The sequence below is a fragment of the Terrapene carolina genome, unplaced genomic scaffold (genome assembly GCF_002925995.2).
Source record: "Terrapene carolina triunguis isolate 2854851 unplaced genomic scaffold, T_m_triunguis-2.0 Scaffold69, whole genome shotgun sequence".
In the NCBI taxonomy this organism is placed as follows: domain Eukaryota; kingdom Metazoa; phylum Chordata; order Testudines; family Emydidae; genus Terrapene; species Terrapene triunguis.
The window spans coordinates 42,597,934-42,622,140 of NW_020664420.1; the positions used below are offsets into that span (position 1 = coordinate 42,597,934).

Sequence of the window (24,207 nt, forward strand, 5' to 3'; positions counted from 1 at the left end):
ATTTTTTGCTTGAAGAAAGCTTTTGCGAGGTGTGAGTGCCGTGTGAAGAACCAGTTTTATAAACTTTGCTTTTGATCCCTTTTTGTTTTTAAATAGATGAACTTGACTGCTACAGAACAGCTGCAAACCAGTGTGATTCAATACAGCATTCAGTCTCTTCAGAATTGGATTACTTACAACCTGTATTCCTGGTACCAAAAGTGCAAGAATATGTTAGCAGTTGTAGTATGTCAGAAGAATTCTCTCTAGCCAGTCAGGCTACAACAAATACAGCAAAGTTTGAACTGAATTCCTCAGCACAAAATGAGAAAAATGTTACTGGACTCGATCTTCTGTCTACTGTGGATGGAGGTGCCTCAAATGAAATTCAGCCTTTGAGCCTGGGGAGGTGTAGTATACCTATATGTGATCTCATCAGTGACACAGGTAATTTGATCCATTCAACGAGTAATCATGAAGATATTCAGAAGCTGCAGCCAGATGACTTCCAATGCAATGAGAACTCTTTGGTTGGGTTTGATTTATCTTTAGTACCAGCTACAGTTTGTAGTTTGTCAGTAGCTTTCGGTGGTGTTTCAGGCACAGAACAACAAAATGGTGGGGACACAACACTACAAGATGAAGGACATGTTGCAACAAAAGAGTTGAGCCAGTTGGATTTTAAAACACACAATCGTGGTAAAGCAAAGCTCTCAGATTCATGTGATAGTCAAATTAGGACAGAAACTTTAAAGGATAATCAGGTATTTGATCAGCTGGAACAAATTACAGGCCTTTACTCTACATCTGCCTTTGTAACATCACAGACCCCAAATGCACTCAGTTCCAAAGATGACACAACCCTTGAAAAGCTGCCTTGTGAATCATTAAAAGATGCAAGTCTGTGCTGTGTGATAAGTCAAGAGTCACCTGAAGAGAGTGTTAATGAAAATGTAGATTCAAAAGATGAAGGTAATGGGGAATCCTTGCCTTCTGATCTGCCAAAGAGTTCTGAACTACACAAAAGCAGTTTAAAATTATCTGGAAAATGTGTTTTACCAGACTCTTCTTCTCAAATAGAGGATAGGGTAGTATTAGATAAGATGAAAAGTGCAGAAGACAACTTGTGCAGTCCAGAACTTAATACCAATGAAATATTGCACAGTGTTTCAACTTCACATGTAACCGATGAAGATATCCAAACCTCATTGTCATGTCTTCCACTTGCTGTATCCATATGTGGTTCATTAGTTGTAACAGAAGACAAAAGTGGCCATATACCTCACAATGAAAAAGCAGATGTCATCAGTGATACTGTGACTATGCATGCAGGAAAATCTAAGCATGGATTCTCCAATATGGAATCCTCTGGAAAGATGGAACCTTCTGAACAGGAAGGATATCTAAACCAAATCAACCAATGCTTTGTAGAAGAAGCTATAACTATAGCCGGAAAGAAGCGGGAATCTGACAACAAAATTAATAAAGGTGATTCTCCCCAAATCCACGTTGCTGCTGCTGCTGGCCCTGTTGGAGAATCTAAAATTGAACTGTGCAGTGATGGTATTCAGCCAGTTGACAGTCATGATCAAAGTATTACTTGTCCAGTTTTAGCTGACTTAACTATTGAGGAAGACTTAATTAAAAGTGATTCACTGATTAGTGATGCTGAGCTTGATGCCTTCTTATCTGGACAGTGTCTTCAATCCAATAATTCAAAGCCCTTTGAAGAAGGTATGGATGATCTGCTGGAGTCTGATGCAAATCAAGCAAACCTGGATTTCAAAAAGGTCAATGATTCACAAACAAAAGCAAAACTGGAGGAGATTGGAGAGATTTTCAGTATTAAAAGTACTTGTAGAATAGCTGATATTGAATATAAATTGGAGTCTCCCCCAGAAAAAAGTACATATCCTATTCAACAAGAAGCCTCTAACCATATAACTGAGACTCCTATTGAAGTACCTGTCCCTACTCTTAGCCATCAGAACGTACATATTGGAGGTGCTAGACCTAAACAGTTGCTTAATCTTCCTCAAAGAACTGCAATTGAGAGAGAGCTCAGCAAGCCAAATATGCCTACGACTGAATTCCGGGAAGTGAATTCCATACCCCCAAAAGCCCCTCTCTCAGAAACCAAAACTAGTACTGACATAAGCTCCAAATGTAATCAGTCTGATATAGAAAACTCCTTGGAAGCAGGCGGAAGTTGTGTGCCTCCAAGCATAGAACCTGTTAAAACACCTCTAGTTCTGGGACTAAAACAGCCACCCTGGGTCCCCGATTCAGAGGCACCCAACTGCATGAACTGCCAAGTCAAGTTCACATTTACAAAAAGAAGACACCACTGTCGTGCATGTGGGAAAGTAAGTTATGAAAAAATGCTTTGCATTAAATTGTTTTTGCCCATGTATTGTGTTACAGCAGGGGTTTTCAACCTGTGGTCCATGGACCCTTGGGGGTCTGCAAACTGTCTTAAGATTTCCAAAGGGGTCTGCATCTCCATTCAAAATTTTTAGGGGTCCTCAAATGAAAAATATGATGCCATGACACAATGGTTTTCAATCTAATAAAACCACTCTGACTTAGTTTTTCCTTCCTTTGCCTGATATTTAGTGCTACTTTTTTAGGCTCTATCAACTTTTCATTAGGAAACTTTTGAATTAAATTAACTATATATTTTTATAGTTACAGATGACTCGGTGATTGTCAAATACTAAGTATTAAGCCAAGATATAAGATTTTACTGTGAAAATACAGTTGGGAAAAATCTCGCCCTATGACCTATTATTGACCAACTTAAGCTGATTACTAAGGAGTTTTTTCTTTGGATATCCAAAGTTTTTTTTTCTACCTTCTAAATGATGGAATAATAAATCTTAGTATTTCAAATCTTAATGAAATCTGAGAAAGTACAGGGAATGTGGGGAAGACAACTCATAATTACTCTTGATTGTGGTAATCTGTAAAGTGGTCGGTATAATGAATAAGATTTGCTATTTTCAGTTGCTATTTATTTTCCACTGTATGTCAATGATGTGTTATGGAACTAATATATTACACAAACTCACTAAGTTAAAAGAATATTAAGACTGCAAAGTCAAGCACTGCAAAGTTAAGCAATGCTAGAATTAAGGATATTATCATAACACGTAGGAGCCGTAGTCTTGAACGAGGATCCCACTGTTCTAGGGGCTGTATAAACACAGAACAAAAGATCCCTGACCCAAAGAGCTTAGTCTAAGCCTGTGCAGCATTAATTTGAGCCTTAGTGCATATACATTACAATAGTCTTAGATTTTAATTATATGATCACATACTATTTTTTACTAAGGACCCCTGCCTCATTCAATGCAGAAGATGAATAGTGCTTAATGAGCAGCAAGCTGCTATTTAATATTTTATATTATCCTGGTTCAGTGTGTGGCCCCATACCTTATTTACTGCACATCACTGAAAGCCTGCTCTGAATACATAATTCATTTCCTCATAGGCTTTTCTGTGGCACTCCATCACTATCTGAGTGCTTCACAAATAATAATACATTTTATTTTCACCTCACTCCTGTAAGGTGACAGTATTATCCCTGTTTTACACACAGGAAGCTGTGGCACAGAGATTAAGGTCAACAGTGTACACTAATTTTGGGTGCCCAATTTGAGATGCCTAGGGCCTGATTTTTTTCAAAGCACGTAACATATTTTTACCATTTCACATGTTCAAAGCACATCTCCCATAGATTCTAGTTTGAGCTGAGTTTTTAGCACTTCTGCATATCATTTCACAGGTGGTCACTAACGAAGCACCTGGGGTAAGTTTGATTTAAACAAGTTGTCCAGAATCACATGGGAACTCTGTGGCAGAGGCAGAGAGAGAATCCGGTTCTCCAGAGGATCATTCAACTGTCTTAACCTGCTGTCCCCAGCCTTATTCACTACACGCCTTCTAAATTCTGCAGCAAATAAGGCAGTGGTATTATACACATTTCCTTCATTACGCAACCCTGTTTGATCCTCAGAGTAGTTCTACCTTGTGCTGTGACTGAGGCAGGAGTCCCGTTTAAAAATAAATAAATAAATGTGATTATGTAATGGCAATTGTATCCTAATGCATACTCCTAGGGAGACCATATGAGTTTATGGCAATATTAATTTTGACATTGCCTAACTTTTGAGTACTTGACTTCACAAACTTAATTTTTTCACATCTTTTTATCTATAATTTTGTTTGTAGCTCTTTTAAAAGGAAATCTGAAAAAAAGAAAAAAGAAAAAAGTTATTTCATAGATTTTATATTGATACCACAGGGTTGAGTAACAGGGTTGGACCCTTTAGATCCACAGCACAGACATCTGCCACTTGGGCTCATGGTAACTGCTCACTGACAGCAGTAGTAGGTTGTCATCTGGTATGTGAACCAGACACTAAAAGAGGATGAACACTCATTTTGGTGGTAGGTTTTACAGCTGTTTTGCTGATGACAGAAGTATGTTGAGATTTGGGAATGTTGGGTTCCATTTGAAGTTCTGGAGAACTATGTTCTCTACTGATCACAGATCCTCCTGCCCCTGTTCTTTCCCCCAAGCCTGACCCATTCTGTGTCTGTCCCTTCCATCCCACTCATGTCTCAGTAGTTCTCTTCCCCCCCCCCATACCTCATACCATTCTCCTTGCCTAGCTAGTTTCTTTTTTCCTTAGTGCTCCCCCATCAGAGTCACATCCCAGTCTTTCTCCTTCCCCATAGCCAGTTATATGAATCTACTCCCCATCTGTGCTTGTCTCTTGTCTCTTCTGCTTTGGAATCAGCTGTTTCTTCATCCATATTGCCTGAGAGCACAGGAGAAATTGTCTTCCTGCTCTTAGTTTTGGTGCCTGTTGCTACATTACCTGCAGTTGATGTTCCAGGCTAAAGTCCTGCCTAGCTCTTGCAGCCTGGGCTAGAGCATATCCAGTACAGATGGCATTTTCAGAAAACTTAGCTTCCAAACTCTTAATAAGTCTCTACTGAGCATGTGCAAACTGAGACCCTGAGGTGCCCCTGTATATTCTCAGATGTGGGATATATAGTCTCTGGTGTTGAGGTGCAAAAGCACCTTGAAAAGCCATATCTGTTGGCCCCTTCTGTGGTATATGAGATCTTGTGTGAGAGTGATGTCATAGCCCTTTTTATAAGGGTATAGACTCCCCCACAATGTACGCAGTTGCTTCACTGTTACTGCAGAAAATGAATGGAACCTGCTTCTATCCAGTCAAGCTAGGTCTTAGTCTAATTTACCAATTTCTTGTAATTAAGAGTGGCGTAGAAAAACTCAGTGTACATAGCCTGAATTATCCCAGGAGCCTTCAGAGCCTTTATGGCCCAGAGCCTTGTAAGAGCTATAAGAAGTATGTTTGCAGTGATGTAGGAAGCACCCACCTTGGTGCCCACTTCTGACACCATTGCCCTTGCCCCAATGCCATACCTTTCCTCCAGCACTGATACCTCTGTCTTGGCACAGTAAGTGCATGCAAATTCCTGTTGGGGTTAAAGGAAGGAGACAAAGAATCTCATTACAAGAGGGTAAAAGCAGAAGAGAACAAGTGCTATTCTTTGTATTTCCTGACATATGAAGGCCTTGGAAACTCTCATATGGCACAGCTGTAATTTCTTTAAGTTCCTCTGGAGCCAGTGTATTGTCCTCAACTAACTTGGACCCCACATTGATCTGGATGCTGGTAACCCCTTCGATCTCTGTAGAACTGAGTGGGAGTCCACTATCGAGACTACTAGACCCTGTCCCCACTGCCTATCACATACTTTTCTGCGGCCTGACTCTGTTCCTGTACCAAATTCTCTGGTCTCGATCTGGAACCATCTCAGAGACTTCCAACCCTTTTGGAAATGAACCTTTAAGGTCCCCTGTCTTGATCTTGATACTCTGCACATTTGCCCTTGCCTCAGATCCAGACATCATGGAAGCATCTCATGCAGGGCCCTCTTGAATTCTATATGTAGGGCCACATGAGGGACTTTGGCAACATGACCAACTCTGGTACTGACCTGTGCGCTGGCACCTATCCCTCTTGTGGCACCGTTCCTCCTTTGGCATTGATCCTCTCACAGCTGCCTATTCACCTGGCACTGATTCACCCTTCCTTGCTGACACCAATACTAACCCTGGACCCCTCACAACTGCAGGAGGAGCTGCCTATATCTGAGGAATTGGATGAGACACCTTTGGTGGAACATATAGATTGGTGCTTCATCCATTTCCCCTCCTGATAAATGCACAGTTTCAGGAACTCTTGGGGAGGTAGGCAAATGCTCTCAAGTTGCAAACAGTTTCACCAGAGACATCTGATCCCCTGTTTGACATTGCAGATTCAGAGCAGGGAGAAGCTTGCTCTGCCTATCAGCTCTGGCCTTCTCAGTCCAGCCAAGGATATCTGGTTCTCTTCTTTCTTATCTCCACCTGTATCAAAGAGAAGACAGGATGTGTCCCAGACTAGTTGAAGGACATACATTTTTACTGCGACACTTTTCATAATTCAAGACTCCCTGACAGATCCCAGGGAAAAACTGGTACAAACCAAGCAGTTCCGTAGACTAGTGGGCTTGATTCCTCATCGACCTATGCCATGACCTTTGCTCATCTGAACATGGGTGGTAGGTTATTACACACTAAATGTACAGACGAAATTGACTATCCCTTCTCCAATGCTCCAACAGTTTAATTGTGTGGAAAACGGACAAAATCTTCAGGGGAGATCCTTTGCTCTTCCTTTTCCTGCCATCACGGTCACCTTGGATGCTTCCAATCTGGGCTGGGTTGTGTATCAAAATACATGATCTAAGGAACACCTGGAGTCCAGACACCATATCAGAGTAATGGAGCTCAGGGTAGTGTAATGGGCTATTAAAGCCTTTTGTCCATTCCTGCAGCTGTGTGTAGTACAGGTGCTTGACAGCACATGGTCGTGTTAAATCAACAAGCAGGGAGGAGCACATTCTCAGCTCCTATCTGTAGAGGCAAGAAAATCGTAAATGTAGCATATCCAGAAACAAATCTGCCTGTAGTTCTTCTTGCTGGGAAAGTGAATGTGAAGGCAGACTTGCTCAGCAAGAGGATTCAGGATCAATCATCCACACAAGTGGCCCTGGAAACCAGTGGTGGCTATTGCAGTATTTTGTGAATGGGGTCACTCAATAATAGATCTCTCTGAGTTGGGACAGAGCACCAAAGTGTACTTACACAGGAGCACACAGACAAAAGCTCTTTCTCAGATGCATTTCTGCTGGACTAGAGCCAACATCTTCTATATGCTTTCTGTTCCATTCCCCTGATGCCCAGGGTCATAAGGAAGATCAGGCTCATTTGAGCCAACTTTGTGACCTTGTCAGTACTGGTATCCAGGTCTTCTGCAGGTGGCCAGAGAATATTCATGCTTGCTGCCTGTGTCTCAATATTAAGGAGAGGGATTCTGCCACTCAACCTAGATACACTTCCCCTAGCAGTATGGAGGATAACCTGTTGCATAATGAAGTTCCTGTTCTTTGAGGGTTCAGACCATCTTCTTACAATCCAGGAGGACTCCAGTCTAACATATGACCAAAAAAAATGCAAGTGGGTTTACTGTCTGGGCCACTGGATAAAAGGTTTGCTCAGTCTTAGGCTGGGAACTCTGCTGTCTTATAACGTCTTCTGCACCTTTAAGTCTTGGGGGTTATCCTTAACTTCTCTAAAGTTCCATATGGCAGTAATATCTGCTCAGAAGTTACATTAAGGTCAAACCCATCTTTTCTCATCCTACACTTTCTAGGTTTCTCATGGTCATTGTAAATGCATTTTCCCCCATTTAAGGAGTTGGCCACCTTCATGAGACCTAAAATCTTTCTTTCAAAGGCTTATAATTTGGCCAAATTTAGGTGTATTTTCATGGGAACAGCAAAAAGTGCATTCTAAACATAAAGGCAGTCCCTCCTAAACTTCAAATTCCTGCTCCAAAGCATGAGGATGTAGAGCTTCTCAATGAGAAATGGTTATGGAAATGTATTTATGAGAGAGGGCAAAAATTTCCACCCCAGCCTCATTTTGAGAGATGGCTACACCATTTTTGCTGAAATTCAAAAATTTCAGCATGAGCCAGACACCCAGTATGGAAAATTTCAGCTTAAATGGTTAGTTTGGTAATTATACAAGTAAGTAAAAAATTGCCTGACACGTGTCATTATAAGACTGTCTTAACTATAGGTGGCACTACCATCTCCACGTAAAATGTTTAAACTAGATTTTGTTCTGACCCAGGTGTTCTGTGGTGTCTGTTGCAATCGGAAGTGTAAGCTGCAGTACACTGAAAAGGAAGCAAGAGTCTGTATTGGCTGTTACAAATCTATTAATAAAGGTAAAAAGTTGTGATCATGGTTTTATTTACTTGTAATTATTACTTTCATCAAAGGAGAAAGTTAAGCAAAATTGTTATTTTAGGACTGAAGGATGAATCTGTGTACCCAGGAGGAAGCGTTTCCTTTCTAAGACAGTGATTGAAATGTTGATAAAATTTGCCTGTCTAGTAGATGTCAGTGACTTCAATCTTCCCTCTTCATTCTCTGCCACAGCCACAGTAATTATGCATATACTTGATGGAAAAGGATAGGATTTCTAATGCAGCTAGAGTGCTGCTGTTTGGTTGGCTGGTGTGGAGTCTAAATTGCAAAAATACTGCATGTAATTCCTTTCCCAAGGCTGTGTGTGTTGAGGCAAGCAACATTTTCAACCTCTGTTTAGCTGAAGAAATCTTCATCAGATTGTTCCCAAGACCATGTCCCCCTAGTCCACTCTGTTATGCCTCCACTTGTGTCATAAATGTTTGTCTAAATGGACTAGGCAAGATTGTGCAGTCCTTTTGAGGAAGGTTAAATTGTGCGAAGATGTGACATTATTAGTATTGGGAACAAGAGTGACAAACTGAAGCCCTAATTTCTTGTATTGAAACATTTAACAAAGGTAAAAGAGGAGTGCATTCCTGTTTTATTTAACATGGTTTTTTAATCATGAATCAAATTAATTTCTTCCTTTTTGATTATCCCAGTTAAATCTTGTTTTTACTTGCAATATTCTCCTGCCCATAATAGAAGAGTTAAGCACCTAAATGTGCTTGGTATTGAAACTCCACCATAGACCCTTCTTTATCTTTCCCAATATGGAGAATATGGGATTTGTCAGTACTTCACAAACATTTTCACAACTGAGCATGAAATGAAGCTAGTGTGATTTGTGATTAATATACAGAAGAACATAGTATCACTACTTAAGTTGGGAAATCCTTAGTCTATTTTTTTACAGTCTCTGTGAATATCCTTCTCTGTTTGAGTACTGTTGTAAATGATAGGTTTCAGAGGGGTAGTCGTGTTAGTCTGTATCAGTAAAAACAACGAGGAGTCCTTGTGGCACCTTAGAGACAAATTTATTTGGGCATAAGCTTTCGAGGGCTATAACCCACTTCATGAGATGCATGGAGTGAAAAATACAGTAGGCAGGTATAAATATACAGCACATGAAAAGATGGGAGTTGCCTTACCAAGTGGGGGGTCAGTGCTAACGAAGCCAATTCAATCAGGGTGGATGTGGCCCATTCCCAACAGTTGACAAGGAGGAGTGAATATCAGCAGAGGGAAAATTATTTTTTGTAGTGCTAACTTTTTGTAGTGCCCACGAAAGGTTATGCCCAAATAAATGTGTTAGTCTCTAAGGTGCCACAAGGACTCCTCGTTGTTTTTGTTGTAAATGAAGCGTGTGTGGTTGCAGGAATTACGTGGTTTGATGTATGGTCACTGCTGAAGCAAAAGGCTGTACAATGAGTGTCCATTTCTACATTTAGAAGAAAAATAGCAGACAGGAATATTTAATTTAAAATTTGAGGCAGCTGTAAACATTTAATAAATGGCATGATCTTAAACACTAAGTGCATTTTTTCCTTTTAGCACAGGCATTTGAAAGGATGATGAGTCCAACTGGTCCTATCCCTAATTCCAGTATCTCCTCTGAATGTTGTTCTACTGTTCCACCTTTGCAGGAAGCTCAGACAGTTGGCACACCTAATTCTCCTTCATCTTCTGTTTTGTTACCTATCTCTGTACTTAAACAACCAGGTGCTGATGGTAAGTTAAGTAATTTTGAGTTGCAATCTGTTATCTAAACTTTCTAAGCTATTCAGCATATACTCTTTCAACACATACATAGAATAGTTGCTTTTGCAGAATGGCTAGATTTCTTTAATTGATCAGTGTAGCCATTCAGAAAAGGCTATTAGGGTTAAGATACTGGACTGGGATTAAGAGAAACCTGTGTTCAATTCTGAGCTCTGCCATGGACGCAGGCTCCCTGTGTGAGCTTGGGCGAGTCACTCAATCTTTGTCTTAGTTCTTCATCTGTAAAATAGCTAAAGGAAGTATTACCCCTATCTTGTCTAGTTTGGTTGTAAGCTTTTCAGGATAGGGTCTCTTACTGTGTCCACTATATAGCACAAGGGACTGTGATCTCAGATGGGGCCTCTAGATGCTACAGTAATATAAATAATACTGAAACAAAGCAAGTAGTTGGGTGACAAAACATTCTCTGGCTAGAAGTGATAATGGATAAAGCACATCTTCATCTCATATATGTCAACTACACTTCTGAATTTTGTCTGTTTACTACAAAAATGTCACTGATAAAAGATTAGATGTACTTAGAGTATCTTTAAAACAAAAAGTGGTAGGTTATATGAATTGTTTTGTTGATAAACTATTGTTGTGTATCCATGATATGTTGCCATACTTCTACTACTCCAGAGGTAATTGATTAAGTAAATAGCAGCCTGTTTTAACTAAATAGGAGTTGATGCATTAACTATAGCTTGGTTACTTCTGCTGCTGGTGTGGGAATATCTTTGCCCACAGTTCTGCTTGACTGATTGGAGAGAATACCAGTTTTGTGTGTAGGGTGACTGCTTAGTTCCAGTAACTTTTACTACTTTTAAATCAGAAAATTCCCATGTTTTGGAGAAATATATGTAGAAAGATGCATCACTTGCACTACAAAAATCTCTGAACTATAATTGTGGTTCATACTAAATCCAACATGCTTAATGTAAAATCTTAATTTGGAAAAAAGCCTGAAATTTTATACAGACCCGTTTGCTGCTGGAAAACTGGTAATACCAAATTAGTGTTCTTTTTTTAACCCATTTTAGGGCTGTGTGCCAGAGAACAGAGGAGAGTCTGGTTTGCAGATGGTATTTTGCCTAATGGTGAAGTTGCAGACACAACAAAACTATCTTCTGGAGTCAAGAGGTCTTCGCAAGAGCTGAGTCCAGTAAGCCCTGACTTACCAGAGGTGCATATGGTATATTCTCAAAAGTGTACACTGATTCATGATTTTCATAAATAAAAAGTTGATTGTCTTTAAACAGCTTTGTTTGCCCATTTAAGATGACACCCTCATAAATGCAGTGTTATGTGACTTTGACTCCTCTCTGGCCAGTTGGGTTGCATCAATTTTAATCAACTTTTTCATTTGTACTTCAGTTATTTTCTAAAGAAAGATATTCTCACTGGTTGATAAGACCATTAAAACATGTTGAATTACAACTAAATAGAACCTTTACACTAGATTTGATACATCTTTTTTTGCTACCTTGGAAGTTAGATTGTAACTATATACATTTATTTAAGCAATTATATAGTTTAATGTTTTCAATTATTTTTAATTGTACATTTTTAGTGTGTTGGAACATGGTGAATGATATGTTGCTTATTTAGGTAATTAACTTTTTGCTCATTATTTGTGTCAAGCTGCATTAGGATGGTAACTGGAATTTAATTAAACACAAAATAGCATACACAACTTACTAAACAAAACAACCTTAAATGTTTTGGATACATAAACTTCTCTTATGAAAATAAGTTTAATATTTTACAATTAAATGATTCATTAAAGGAATAGAGCGATTAACTGTAGTCAGTGAATTAAACTCATTATTTCAGGTCAGCCTGGGAAAATTTTCAAATATGCCTAAGTGAAAGAGACTGACTGGAGCTTAAGTTCCTACTCGCCTAAGTCTCTTGAAAATGAGACAGCAGCCTCCTAAGTTACTTAGTTGTCCTTCAGACTTTTAAAACTAGTAAATCTTATCCCCTCCTTCCTCATTTTTATTCATAGATTGAGAGACAAGTTTTCCTGCTTTTTCAACTCCCAGTAGATTTCTCAACATTGACTGAATAGTCCAAATGAAAAAGATTCTTTCTATGCCTATTTCTGTCAAAAGCTGGTTTGGTATTTCAGCAAACTTTGGTTCCAGGTACTTAGTGACTTCCACCAGTTCAGTGGTGTGACTTCTTTTAAAACATGATCAGCAAACATGTCTGCTTGAATGGTTTACCTCCAGCCCTGAAACTTATCATGGTTGGCATGATTGATGGATGATTATTAGATACCTATGCCATAGCAGCATCTCCTTCAGGAGTTAGGCACCTACTCTAGGACTTTGGGTTGAAAATATTGGCAGGAAAATGAGGTGGAATAAATCTGTTTCTTCACTACCTGCAATTTAACTTTGTCGTTGGGTATTTCTTTCTGCAATATCTTTTGAAGTTCTTTCCAAATTTCAACAGCATCAGTAGCAATCTTTCTGCCGATTGTCCAAGGCAATGGAAATAGGTTTAGTATATTCAGCATATTGCCCACATTTTGCTTTTAGTCTGAAGTTAACTGCTTTCGTTGTGATAGTTCCATCTATTTTGTCATGAATTCCTTCACAATTTATCAGAATAGTCTAGTTCTTAATAAATAGCTCAAAAGAGTCAACCACTGAATTCCATCATACATCTTGGGGGAGAATTAGTTTGGATCCTTCAGCTCTATTCAGTAAAGCTGAAGCAAAGTGTGTTGTTATGGAAGAATCTTGCAGTTTCAACATTTTCCTTTATTCCTGGAGTTGTACTTAAGTCTTTGGCTAAAAGATACATTAAATGAGCACAGCTCCCATATATATATTTTAGGTTTCCTTCATTACCATCTTCTAGATTTCTTCTCATCTTTGCTATATTTGAAGCATTATCTGTGACAAAGCTACGCTCTTGACACTTTAATTTGTGGTCAGTTTGTTGTAGCTTTTACAGTTCTTTCTTTTAAGTAGTCTGCTGTATGGGCATTTCCTGATGTATCAATTGTTTCTGTAAAATAGGCAATGCCATCTTCCGTTGTCACACAAGCACATATTACTGTATCATTGTGTATATTGCTCCATCCATCAAGACTCAGATTAACAAATTTCCCATCAATGTTTTCTGCACACTGATCAATTTCCTTCTCATACACTATATCTAGCAACATCCCAACAATATCTGTCCTGCTAGGTGGAGTGTAGTCTGGTCATAATGACTGAACCATGTCAGTGAAATGCTTGTTCTGAACAAGATGAAGGGAGAATTTGTTGCATAAATGAATTGAACAACCTAGAGCCTTGCTGGAATTTGCTGGTGCTGAATATGATGGTTGATGATAATGAAGAAAATCTTTCTTTTATTAACAGGTCATTTACTGTTTGACATGTTTAGTTGCAGCACTGCTGGTGGTACCAGGAGATATTGCAGATGATGGATGTTTACATATATGAACATCCATCTTTATATATAAACTTTACTTTTAAACAGGAAATCTTCACCTAGAATGTCTGATTACACTGAGCAATAAAAAAATCATTCCAAAAGTCCAGCAGTAATAGTAAACATTTAATTGATAAATACTCCCATAACAAACTAATAAACCAATTACATTTTGAACAGACACTTTGAAATTTGTAACTAAGTAATTCACCCAAAACATAAATTTATGACAATCTAAGTTGTCATTTACTAGCATATTAAGACATTGTAGGGAGTCCATAAGAATGGTACCAAAATACGTTGACTAACCAGTTGATACATATTGCTCAGACATGTCCACATCGTCATCTTCAAAGTCATTGCCTTCTGAGGAGCGTTTTTCATAGTGTTTCATTCTGTTAACCAGGCCCTGCATCTCTTTGTTGCACTCTTTACATTTGGCACATGTTCCTTTTTTATCCAGACCAGAGGTTCCTGAATTTCTTGAAAATATTCCCAAATAGTCCTTTTTTTACAATATGCAGCCATGACAGTTTTTTCCTCCAGTTCCCAGGTGTGTAAATACTAAAGGCTGCACTTCAAAGAATATTGTCTCCTCTTCTCACGGTGTCCTGCTTTTACACTAGTGTTGCTCCTTTATGGTTACACACCCTGCTCCTTCTCCTTTGTTAAATAACTACCTGAACCCTCAGAAAAACAAAAGAACTAACTACAGTCCAAGATTTCTGCTTATGTAACCTGCATGCCTTTTGCGTTGCAGTATTTTGTTTGTTTAGAGACCGAGGGGGATTTCTGTTTGTGTACACATGCAAGGAACTGGAGCAAGGCCATTTGCTTGAAGTGCTCAGAAGCAAGGTCAGGTAGTTACTAGGCAGATCAGTGTTTTTCCGTGAGCTGGAGAGTGAATTTCCATGGTGGGTGGAGTCATAAATATTAATAATTTGAAAACTGAGCCAATCAGAACTCAGATAGGGAGAAACTATAAAATAGGAGTATGAGACTAGCTAGGTGGGCTCAGTGGATGATCCTGATGAGATACATGATGATGATTCCTGGAATCAGAGGTTGGGTCCCAGCATTTGTGATGACTTTGCCAGTCTCTTGCACCCATTAGCACAGCCCCTGGGCCCCCCACAGGATCAATCTCTTAAGGTAGTACATTACCTACTGTGCCATATTTATAAAGCTTGGCCTCAAAAGTTAGTTTTTCCCTGCTGCTTTCTGTGTATAGAAAAGCCAGTGTTATTGATAGAGGCTCATGGATTCAACATACTTAATCTCTTAAGCATTAAATAAAAAGTATCAGTAGTTTAGGTCTTAAGTAGGGCTGTCGATTAATCGCAGTTAACTCGCGATTAACTCAAAAAAATTAATCGCAGTTTTAATTGCACTGTTAAACAATAGAATACCAATTGAAATTTAGTAAATATTTTCGGATGTTTTTCTACATTTTCAAATATATTAATTTCAGTTACAACTCAGAATACAAAGTGTTGTATTATATTATTATTACAAATATTTGTACTGTAAAAATTATAAAAGAAATAGTATTTTTCAATTCACCTCATACAAATACTGTAATACAATCTTTTTATCGTGAAAGTGCAACTTACAAATGTAGATTTTTATTTTGTTACATAACTGCACTTAAAAACAAAACAATGTAAAACTTTAGAGCCTACAAGTCTACTCAGTCCTACTTCTTATTCAGCCAATCGCTAAGACTAACAAGTTTGTTTACATTTACGGGAGATAAAGCTGCCGGCTTATTTAAAACGTCACCTGAAATTGAGACAGGCATTCGCATGACACTTTTCTAGTTGGCATTGCAAGGTATTTACGTGCCAGATATGCTAAACATTCATATGCCTCTTCATGTTTCGGCCACCATTCCAAAGGACATGCTTCCATGCTGATAACGCTCGTTTAAAAAAAAAAAAAAAAGCATTAATTAAATTTTGACTGAACTCACTGGGGGAGAGTAGTATGTCTCCTGCTCTGTTTTACCTGCATTCTGCCATGTATTTCATGTTATAGCAGTCTCGGATGATGACCCAGCACATGTTGTTAGTTTTAAGAACACTTTCACTGCAGATTTGTCAAAACGCAAAGAAGGTACCAATGTGAGATTTCTAAAGATAGCTACAGCACTCGACCCAAGGTTTAAGAATCTGAAGTGCTTTCCAAAATCTGAGAGGGACAAGGTGTGGAGCATGCTTTTAGAAGTCTTAAAAGAGCAACACTCTGATGCAGAAGCTACAGAACCCGAACCACCAAAAAAGAATATCAACCTTCTGCTGATGGCATCTGACTCAGATGATGAAAGTGAATATGCATTGGTCTGCACTGCTTTGGATCGTTACTGAGCAGAGCCCATCATCAACATGGAAGCGTGTCCTCTGGAATGGTGGTTGAAGCATGAAGGGACATATGAATCTTCAGCGCATCTGGCATGTAAATATCTTGCGACGTGGGCTACAACAGTGCCATGCGAATGCCTGTTCTCGCTTTCAGGTGACACTGTAAACAAGAAGCAGGCAGCATTATCTCCTGCAAATGTAAACAAACTTGTTTTTTCTGAGTGAATGGCTGAGCAAGAAGTAGGACTGACTAGACTTATAGGCTCTAAAGTTTTTTACATTGTTTTGTTTTTGAATGCAGTTATTTTTTTGTACATGATTCTACATTTGTAAGTTAAACTTTCATGATAGAGATTGCATTACGGTACTTGTATGAGGTGAAATGAAAAATACTATTTCTTTTGTTTTTTACAGCACAAATATTTGTAATCAAAGTAAATATAAAGTGAGCAGTGTACACTTTGTATTCTGTGTTGTAATTGAAATCAATATATTTGAAAATGTAGAAAACATCCAAAAATATTTAAATAAATGGTATTCTATTATAGTTTTACAGTAATTAACTGACTATTTTTTTTTAAACGCTTGACAGCTCTAGTCTTAACATATTTTTTTATTAAATTCAGCTTTAATCTTAAACAGGTTTATTTTTTAAAAGAAATTATTATAATTAACAATCAAAATCCAGGTTAAATAAAAAATCTGATTTAAAATAAATTATTCAACTTTTTTTCTTTCTTTATTTTTCTTTAATCCACCCTGCTTTCTGGAAAGGCTTTTGGGTAGCTGTTCAGTTTTTATGTTGAAGTTGTAGACGAGACCACATTTAAACAGAAACCATGTGGATAAGGGTGTGTTCAGTGTATTGTGTCTCCATTGAAACTTTAAAATTATGTAGTTAAACGTTATGTAGAAAATGTTATGACTCCAGTTCTTCTGAATAGTATTAAAGTAATTGTTTTTGGCTATAAGTATTTCTATCTTATAGAGTTCTGAAGTCTGTCTTTATTAACATGTTGACAGTAAAAGTTCCCTTTTTTTTTTTTTCTTTTAAATTATCAGATAGAAAATTGCTTCTGTCTTTAAAAACTAACCTGGTTCTGCCAGGAGTCGCTTAATGCCCCGGTGCACCAAGTTAGAATTGAAAATAATCTGACTTTTCGATGTTCAAATTAAATAGAAAGGTGAGGGTGTTTTGAGGGGGTAGGGTGGTTGTATTTTGTATGGTGCACTCACATGCCTTATTTTTATGGTGCTGGCACAAGGAGGGAGCCGGTCTCTTGATTGTTCCTGCTGGGAGTGAGAAAGGCTCTTGACTTTCCATCCCTTCCTGCCCTGCCATATCATACCAACACTTTTTTTCTTTATAATTCAAAAAATATTATTACTTGCATTGAAGTTGTGTCCCATTATGCCAACTGTTTTACAAAGACGTGGTCTTTTCCAAAGAGCTTATAGTTCAAGAAAGCAAGAGAGCTGGAGAGATGGCAGGAGAGGGATACAACTTGATATATTCAATTGTTATATAAATTTGCAAATTTAAAATGTAAGGAAGCCAGTTATCCTCATCTGTTCACGAAATAACAAGCCCTTAGGAAATAATTTTTTGGTGTTCAGTTTTCTATGTGCGTATTTCCAGTACCAGTGCTTAAAACAAATGGCACTTCTGTCACAACCCAGTGCACACTGGGAAACTGCCAATTCCAGGAGAGCTGCATCGATGAAATGGAAAAAGAAGGGAGGAGGGAAATGCCTGGGCTGATAGTGTGGGATTTTAGTTTTACTTTAGTCATATGGGAAAAACTGATGTCCTTTTTGTGCTGCTTTGTATCTCCACACCCTGTCAGCTTTACATAATTCATTGAGGGGGCAGCATAGATGTGACACTTAGAGTAGGAATGAGCAGTACTATTAAATGCTGGAGTAAGCTGCTATTAGTAAAACATGTAAAGATAACTGTCTGCAGATACTTTAGGTCCAAATTATGGCAAATTACAGTATTCAAGAGCCTTGCAAAATAAAGTCATACTGGTAACTCTGCCTAGTTGTTTGTGGTTTACATGGCTAGTAATGTAATCCTTGATTGTGTTGTGTCTACTGACTGTGTCATACTTGAAAATAATAGATGCTCCATTTTTAGGTATGAATTACTATAGAACAGGTAAATATCAGACTAAATATTATACTAATTATTTTAGACTCAGATATATTTACCTGTTCCGTAATATGTATTAAAGATGCAAAAGTGCTGTAATTTTCAGAGATGTGGCTTGCTTTCTGTTTTAGGAAAATATCCCCTAAGATTCTCTATATGACTGTATGCCCTCTTTGTTGGCTGCTTTTGCATTTGAAACTCTAATATAGGAGAATACTAGTGCTGTTCAGGGATGCTGAATAACAAATCTAATCAACAATCTATTTTGTTTCTCATAGGTTGCAAGTCCGGTAGATGACATCTGTGTAACTGATGTAAAACCAAAGGATGAAACTCCAATTACTGCAGGAACTGAGAAATTCCATTGTTCCTTACATGTTGCTCCAGATGATGACCAGTTGCCCAGTACAGGGAAAACTGAGATGTTGCATAGTCCTGACTCTGTAATTCCAGCTACTGATGAATTACCTTTTATTACAAATGTTGAGAAGTCTCCTAGTCTTGGCACAGTTAACCAAACTAATGATGATTCACCTGTTAGTCCTTCAGACTACAGAATGCTATGTGGTATTGGAAACTGTGTTAGCAAAGAGTTCAGCCTTATTCCTGATGATGATGGACTGCCACCACTCTTACTTGCAACTGGAGAAAAAGGAAAAGGTAAAATTTGGACTGGGGAATACTAGTGTTTACTGGATGCAAGTTTTCTAAAAATATATGGACTTTCATGTATATACTGTGACATTCCAGAAGCCAAATTAACATTGTTTTAAAATGCACATTATTTTGCGGTATTTTGGATCCAGCTTGGTAGCTGAACTTGCACTTATATGAACTTGTATATTATGAAAAAAACCCATGAGCATAACCACAACAGTATCAATTAGTATTTGAGCCCAAGTATGTTTGCATATGAAGCATAGTACTGGTGCACAAGTTGCAGACCACATATGGTGTTGAGTTTATTAGTACTATTTAGCAAGAACTCTTCCACTCTCAGTTCAACTCCAGTCTCATTATTCAGGTTCCTTTATTTGGTACACAGCAAAGTTACCCTGATATGATGGGACTCAAGCATAGGGAGTGGGTATAAGGCATACCACACATTCAAAGTTACACAGCAAACCTCTTCTCATATATATAATTTACACATTATATTTACTATACATTGCATTACATATTTTGTGATTGGCTTGGTCACTTTGTAGGAGCCAATCCCTGTACAGCATGCACAGTTCATGCACGACTTACTCTTTATCTCATCTTATGTTCCAGGCTTATCTTACCCATTATTATCTTGTCCATAAATGGTACCCGGGATGTTGCCCCTTATCTTAGCTAGTACAGACATTCTGTTTCCAGTCTGCTGATCCATTTACCTTTCTAATCCTGTCTCCCAAGAAATGAGGCCTCACCCATGTTCAACCACTCATGTCAAGCCAGGCCTACGTCTAGCAAGCTAATTGTGGCCCTGAAGCTCCTGGCAAGATACCAATATGTTCCTGGGTGCTGTATATTATGCATGACTTGACAACATACTACTGTCTTATTTTGTTTGTGATATGGTCTAGTCATCTTTAAACAAGTGATGTTGCTATTCATTGGCTGCTATATGTCTGCCTTAGGTTCAAGAGAATATGTTTTTAGCAGTTTCCTTAAGTAGAAAGATGGAAGTTTCAAGTACCATATTTCATACATTGTAGTTTGTAATGTCTTTTATAGATAGAGAGGAAATGGATATTGGCTGGTGTATGGGATTAATCCAGACCTTATCTTATTTAGATCCTCTGGTGGAAGAACACCCATCTCATCAGCAGGTCACCTTGCTTCTTGCAGAAGGAGGACCTAATCCATTAACATTTATCCTAAATGCAAACCTCCTTGTGAATGTCAAGTTAGTATCTTGTAAGTAGGTAATGTACATTGTTTCCTTTTATTTACATATGTTCCATGGTTCATTATGTTTGAAATGTGTAAACACTAAATTCACTGATCTTGATGGTTGAGCAGATAAAATTCAAACATTTTCACAATTGTGAGATATATTTTAGCTGTCTTATTTTATCCAATTTGTAAATTTAAGGTTTTTAAAGTAATTTTTTCAGTGTGCTTCAAAGCAACTTTTAACCCCTTTTGTAATTTATTTATGTGCCTACTTGGTCGTTGTATCCTTTGTAGGACAAATGCAGGGCTGTATTCACCGTAACAATATCTTTCATTGGGAAGGAATAAGAATACTCTTATAAGAATGTTTTCCCCAGAAACGTGTGCTGCATTTTTGATGCATACTGTACACAGATTTCGAACTTATTTGTGTAAGGTGCTGTCTAATTGGGATTTTTTTATCTGTAGGTTTGAATAAAGCTCTGGAGACCCTGCTGTGTAAATAATGAAAGGATACTTCTGTTCATTTTACAGCAACTTAAGATATCTGTTTAAAAGATTTGGGAATTGTGATGGATAGTCAACTGAACATGAGCTTTTAGTGTGGTGCTGTGGCCAAAAAAGCTAATGTGAACCTGGGCCTCTTGAGTAGGAGTGGAGAGGTTATTTTACATCTGTATTTGGACCTGGTGTAACTGTTGCTGGAATGCTGCTGAGTTCCAGTGTCCACAATTCAAGAACGATGATAACGTGGAGAGGAATCAGAGAAAAGCCACAAGAATGATTAAGGGATTAGAAAGCATGCCTTATAGTGACTCTCAAGGAGCTCAATTTATTTAGCTTAACAAAGAGAAAGTTCAGGGTGACTTAAAATACAGTCTGTAAATACCTATGTACAGAACAAATTTTTAATAATATGGGCTTTCCAATCTAGCATAAGAAGATATAACTTGATCCAACGGCTGGAAGTTGAAGCTAGACAAATTTAGACTGGAAGTAAGGCAAATTTTTAACAGTAAGGGTAATAAACCATTGGTACCACTTACCAAGGGTTGTGGTGGATTCTCTATCAATTTTTAAATCTAGATTGGATGTTTTTCTGAGAGAGATGTTCTAGGAATTATTTTGGGGAAATTCTATGACCTGTGTTACACAGGAGGTCAGACTAAATTATCACAATGGTCCCTTCTGGCCTTTTTATTTAAAATGACTGAGTTTTTGATGCCTTTTCATTAGTCACTTAAACAGAAATAAGTGTGGCACCTGCGTGTGCTGCAAACATGCAACATACTTATTTATGCAAGAGGATATGATAAATGAAGACGTATTACTTGTTTCGTTCAAAGATACAAGCCTCTGCCTTGGGTTCCATAAAACTTTCTTTAATCAGCACCTTGATTCAGTGAGGAAGGAAGCGTGTATGGTTCCTTCAGAACCTGTATCCTATCAGATTTTTTTTGATGCCCATTATTGAACTATCTTCTCCAGTGTTTTTTATTTATGGTGTTTCCCTCTGGGTCTCTAGACAATATGGCCTGAGAAGAGTGTCCCTGTGAGAGTTACTCTCTCTCCTGTGCAGTGGGTTATCCAGTGCTTTCTGAAATTTCAGTTTACAATTTTTTATTTTTTTTTTTAAGACCGCAATATTGGAGTGGTAGGATTAAAGGGACAGAGGACCACAGATTATTAATTCCAATTTCTAATATATTTGATTCCAAGACTGAGTATCATATATGTGAATTTAAAAAAAATATTTTTTCTTATCACTAAGATTCTTCAGAAAAGTGCTGGTACTTCTCAACAAATGGATTACATAGCTTGGGTCAGGCAGAAATTATCATTATGTTGGTATGTTTGCCAAATGAAGATGCTGTTCCTAAAGAAATCTTCACGTTGTTTGTTGACATATATAAGGATGCAGTGAAAGGTATGGAGTTTTAATTTGTAGCTTTAAGATTCGTGTCTTATTGCTGACTTTAACACAAAGCAGGAAATAAATGGTGTTGCATTCTTAGAGGGTTCCTACTAATTTTGTTTGAAAGTTCTCCATGCTCATAACTATTTCCTCAGATTCTGTCAAAGTGATACAGGGGATTTAATTTAGGAATGTTTCCTTTTTTTCGTATTAGTTCTCCTGTAAACTGTCTCATTGCATTTTTCTTATCTTCTTTTTTTAATCTAATACTTTGGTATGATGGGTCGTAGGTATAAATCCTTTGTGCCCTGGTTCTGGAAGACAAGTGCTATCCTGAATAGTGTTAAGCAGAGCTTAATTTGCAAAAGTTAACTAATTGTATGTACATAGACTTGCCCAACAGAATTTTTGTGAAGTGTTAATTGTTTTGTAAATTAGTTTTATTAAAAAGATCTGTCTGAGTTGAAAAAGGTGTTTTGAAACTGGGTTCTATTGACTTATAAAGTGATAGAATAAAATGCAATACCATGTCAATAGTACCAAAAGTGCTAAAAATATTGTCTCGAACATTTGGCTTCTAAAAACGGCAATTTTTTAATGTGCAAGTACTTCAGTAATGCGTTGTACAAAACTATAAAGGACTTCAATAGAGATGGGAGGCAGAGGTCTGTATCCTGTTATCCTGAAAAGCTGCAATATGCACCCCGTTACTTCAAAAATGCACAAGAGAGACAGTGTTCACATAGTAATGGGTGGATTTCTTCCAGGTACCAACATGTATAAGAATGCATACTTAACATGTTTGTTTTTTACGGTGAAGATTTTAGCTATATCTCTCTTTCACCAGGAAAATACATAGGAAACTTGGAAAATTTTACCTTCACTGAAAGCTTTCTTGGTAGCAAGGATCATGGAGGATTCCTGTTTGTTGCACCAACTTTTCAGAAACTTGATAATCTCGTGTTACCAAATAATCCTTTCCTTTGTGGCATTCTCATTCAGAAACTGGAAATACCGTGGGCAAAGGTTTTTCCAATTCGCTTAATGTTGAGATTGGGAGCAGAATACGGGGGTGAGTTTTAACACTAAGTATGCATGTTAAGGCCCAATCCTGTAAAGACTTATGCACGTGTTTACCGTTATGCACTGTGAATGCCATTGCCTTCAAAAATTAAATACAAATGTGTTTCTTCAAAGGCTTGGGACTTAAATTTGTACTTTTATACATCAAACCTGTTTGTTTAAAAAAAAAAATAGCTTTGTAAACACTATGGTTCAAATTCTGTGCTGCTGGACACCTCTTGAAACACTATCAACTTCGTCAGGGTAGATGTGTGTAAATGGTAGGATTTGACCATAAAATATTGATTCTTCAAATTTTGTTTCAGGAGAAACATAAACTTTGCTAAACCAGTCTATGATACGGAATCTGAGTGTGCTGACAAAAGAGCTTAGATTGTGTATATGTAACACAATATATTGAATCTTTTTTGAATGATCAGATTTAATATTTGTGAAGTGTTCTGAAAACAGAGCTTTATGATCTTATTAATGTAAACCTAATACGAGTGTCTAATACATTATGGATTAAATTCCTCAGCTCCATATCGGTCATTAGTAATCAAGTTTCTCCATAAGGTGAGAGAACTTTTCAGTGTCCATTATTCCATAAAAATATGGCTTCTGGATGTTCAAAATGTGGTAGAAGGAGCAAGATACACAAATCCCACTGATAATTAGTTGAGTTTAATTGCTCTCAAACATGTGGAAATGTATTGACCACCTTTCTCAGAGTCTAAGTGGGGCATGGAATTCACCCCAGTTTACAGGCTGGCTGTTGCCACTGCAATGCAACTCTTCCTGCTTTTAGGGGCTGCTGTTCTTCCACATTTGCTATACAGGCATCTTGTGCTGCTGAATCAAAGTAAGCACAGATATTGTCTGTTTTATGATACCATTTCCCTGCAATGAGTGCTGAAGTCTATCATTTTACATAAGGTAAAGAATGAAAGGCTGCATCTGACCTTATTTTTATTTTTTTTTTAAGTTACGTGTTTTTAATTGGGTTAGAGTGTTTTGCTTGGTCTTTATGTGTAACAGTGTTCTTTTCTTCCTGTGAAAGCATACCCAACTCCTGTAACAAGTATCAGACACCGAAAGCCTCTCTTTGGGGAGATAGGACATACAATCATGAACTTACTTGTTGTGAGTAAACAGTTTTTTACATAATTTTCCTTACCCTCCTAATTATACATCAGATGAGTGTGAAATTACCCTCACAATTTTGAAGT

At 37.8% G+C, this 24,207-nt stretch overlaps 1 protein-coding gene across 2 annotated transcripts in view; it reads left to right on the forward strand.

Moving 5' to 3' along the window:
- Positions 1-24,207, forward strand: part of ZFYVE16 (zinc finger FYVE-type containing 16) — a 50,326-nt gene that overhangs the window by 15,397 nt on the left and 10,722 nt on the right. For both annotated transcript variants that reach the window (XM_024217995.1, XM_024218075.1), the window contains exons 3-11: positions 97-2,345; positions 8,264-8,360; positions 9,940-10,116; positions 11,190-11,332; positions 18,396-18,777; positions 19,900-20,022; positions 21,773-21,928; positions 22,764-22,988; positions 24,039-24,121. In XM_024217995.1, the coding sequence (XP_024073763.1) occupies positions 97-2,345; positions 8,264-8,360; positions 9,940-10,116; positions 11,190-11,332; positions 18,396-18,777; positions 19,900-20,022; positions 21,773-21,928; positions 22,764-22,988; positions 24,039-24,121 (3,635 nt within the window). The remainder of the gene's footprint in view (positions 1-96; positions 2,346-8,263; positions 8,361-9,939; positions 10,117-11,189; positions 11,333-18,395; positions 18,778-19,899; positions 20,023-21,772; positions 21,929-22,763; positions 22,989-24,038; positions 24,122-24,207) is intronic.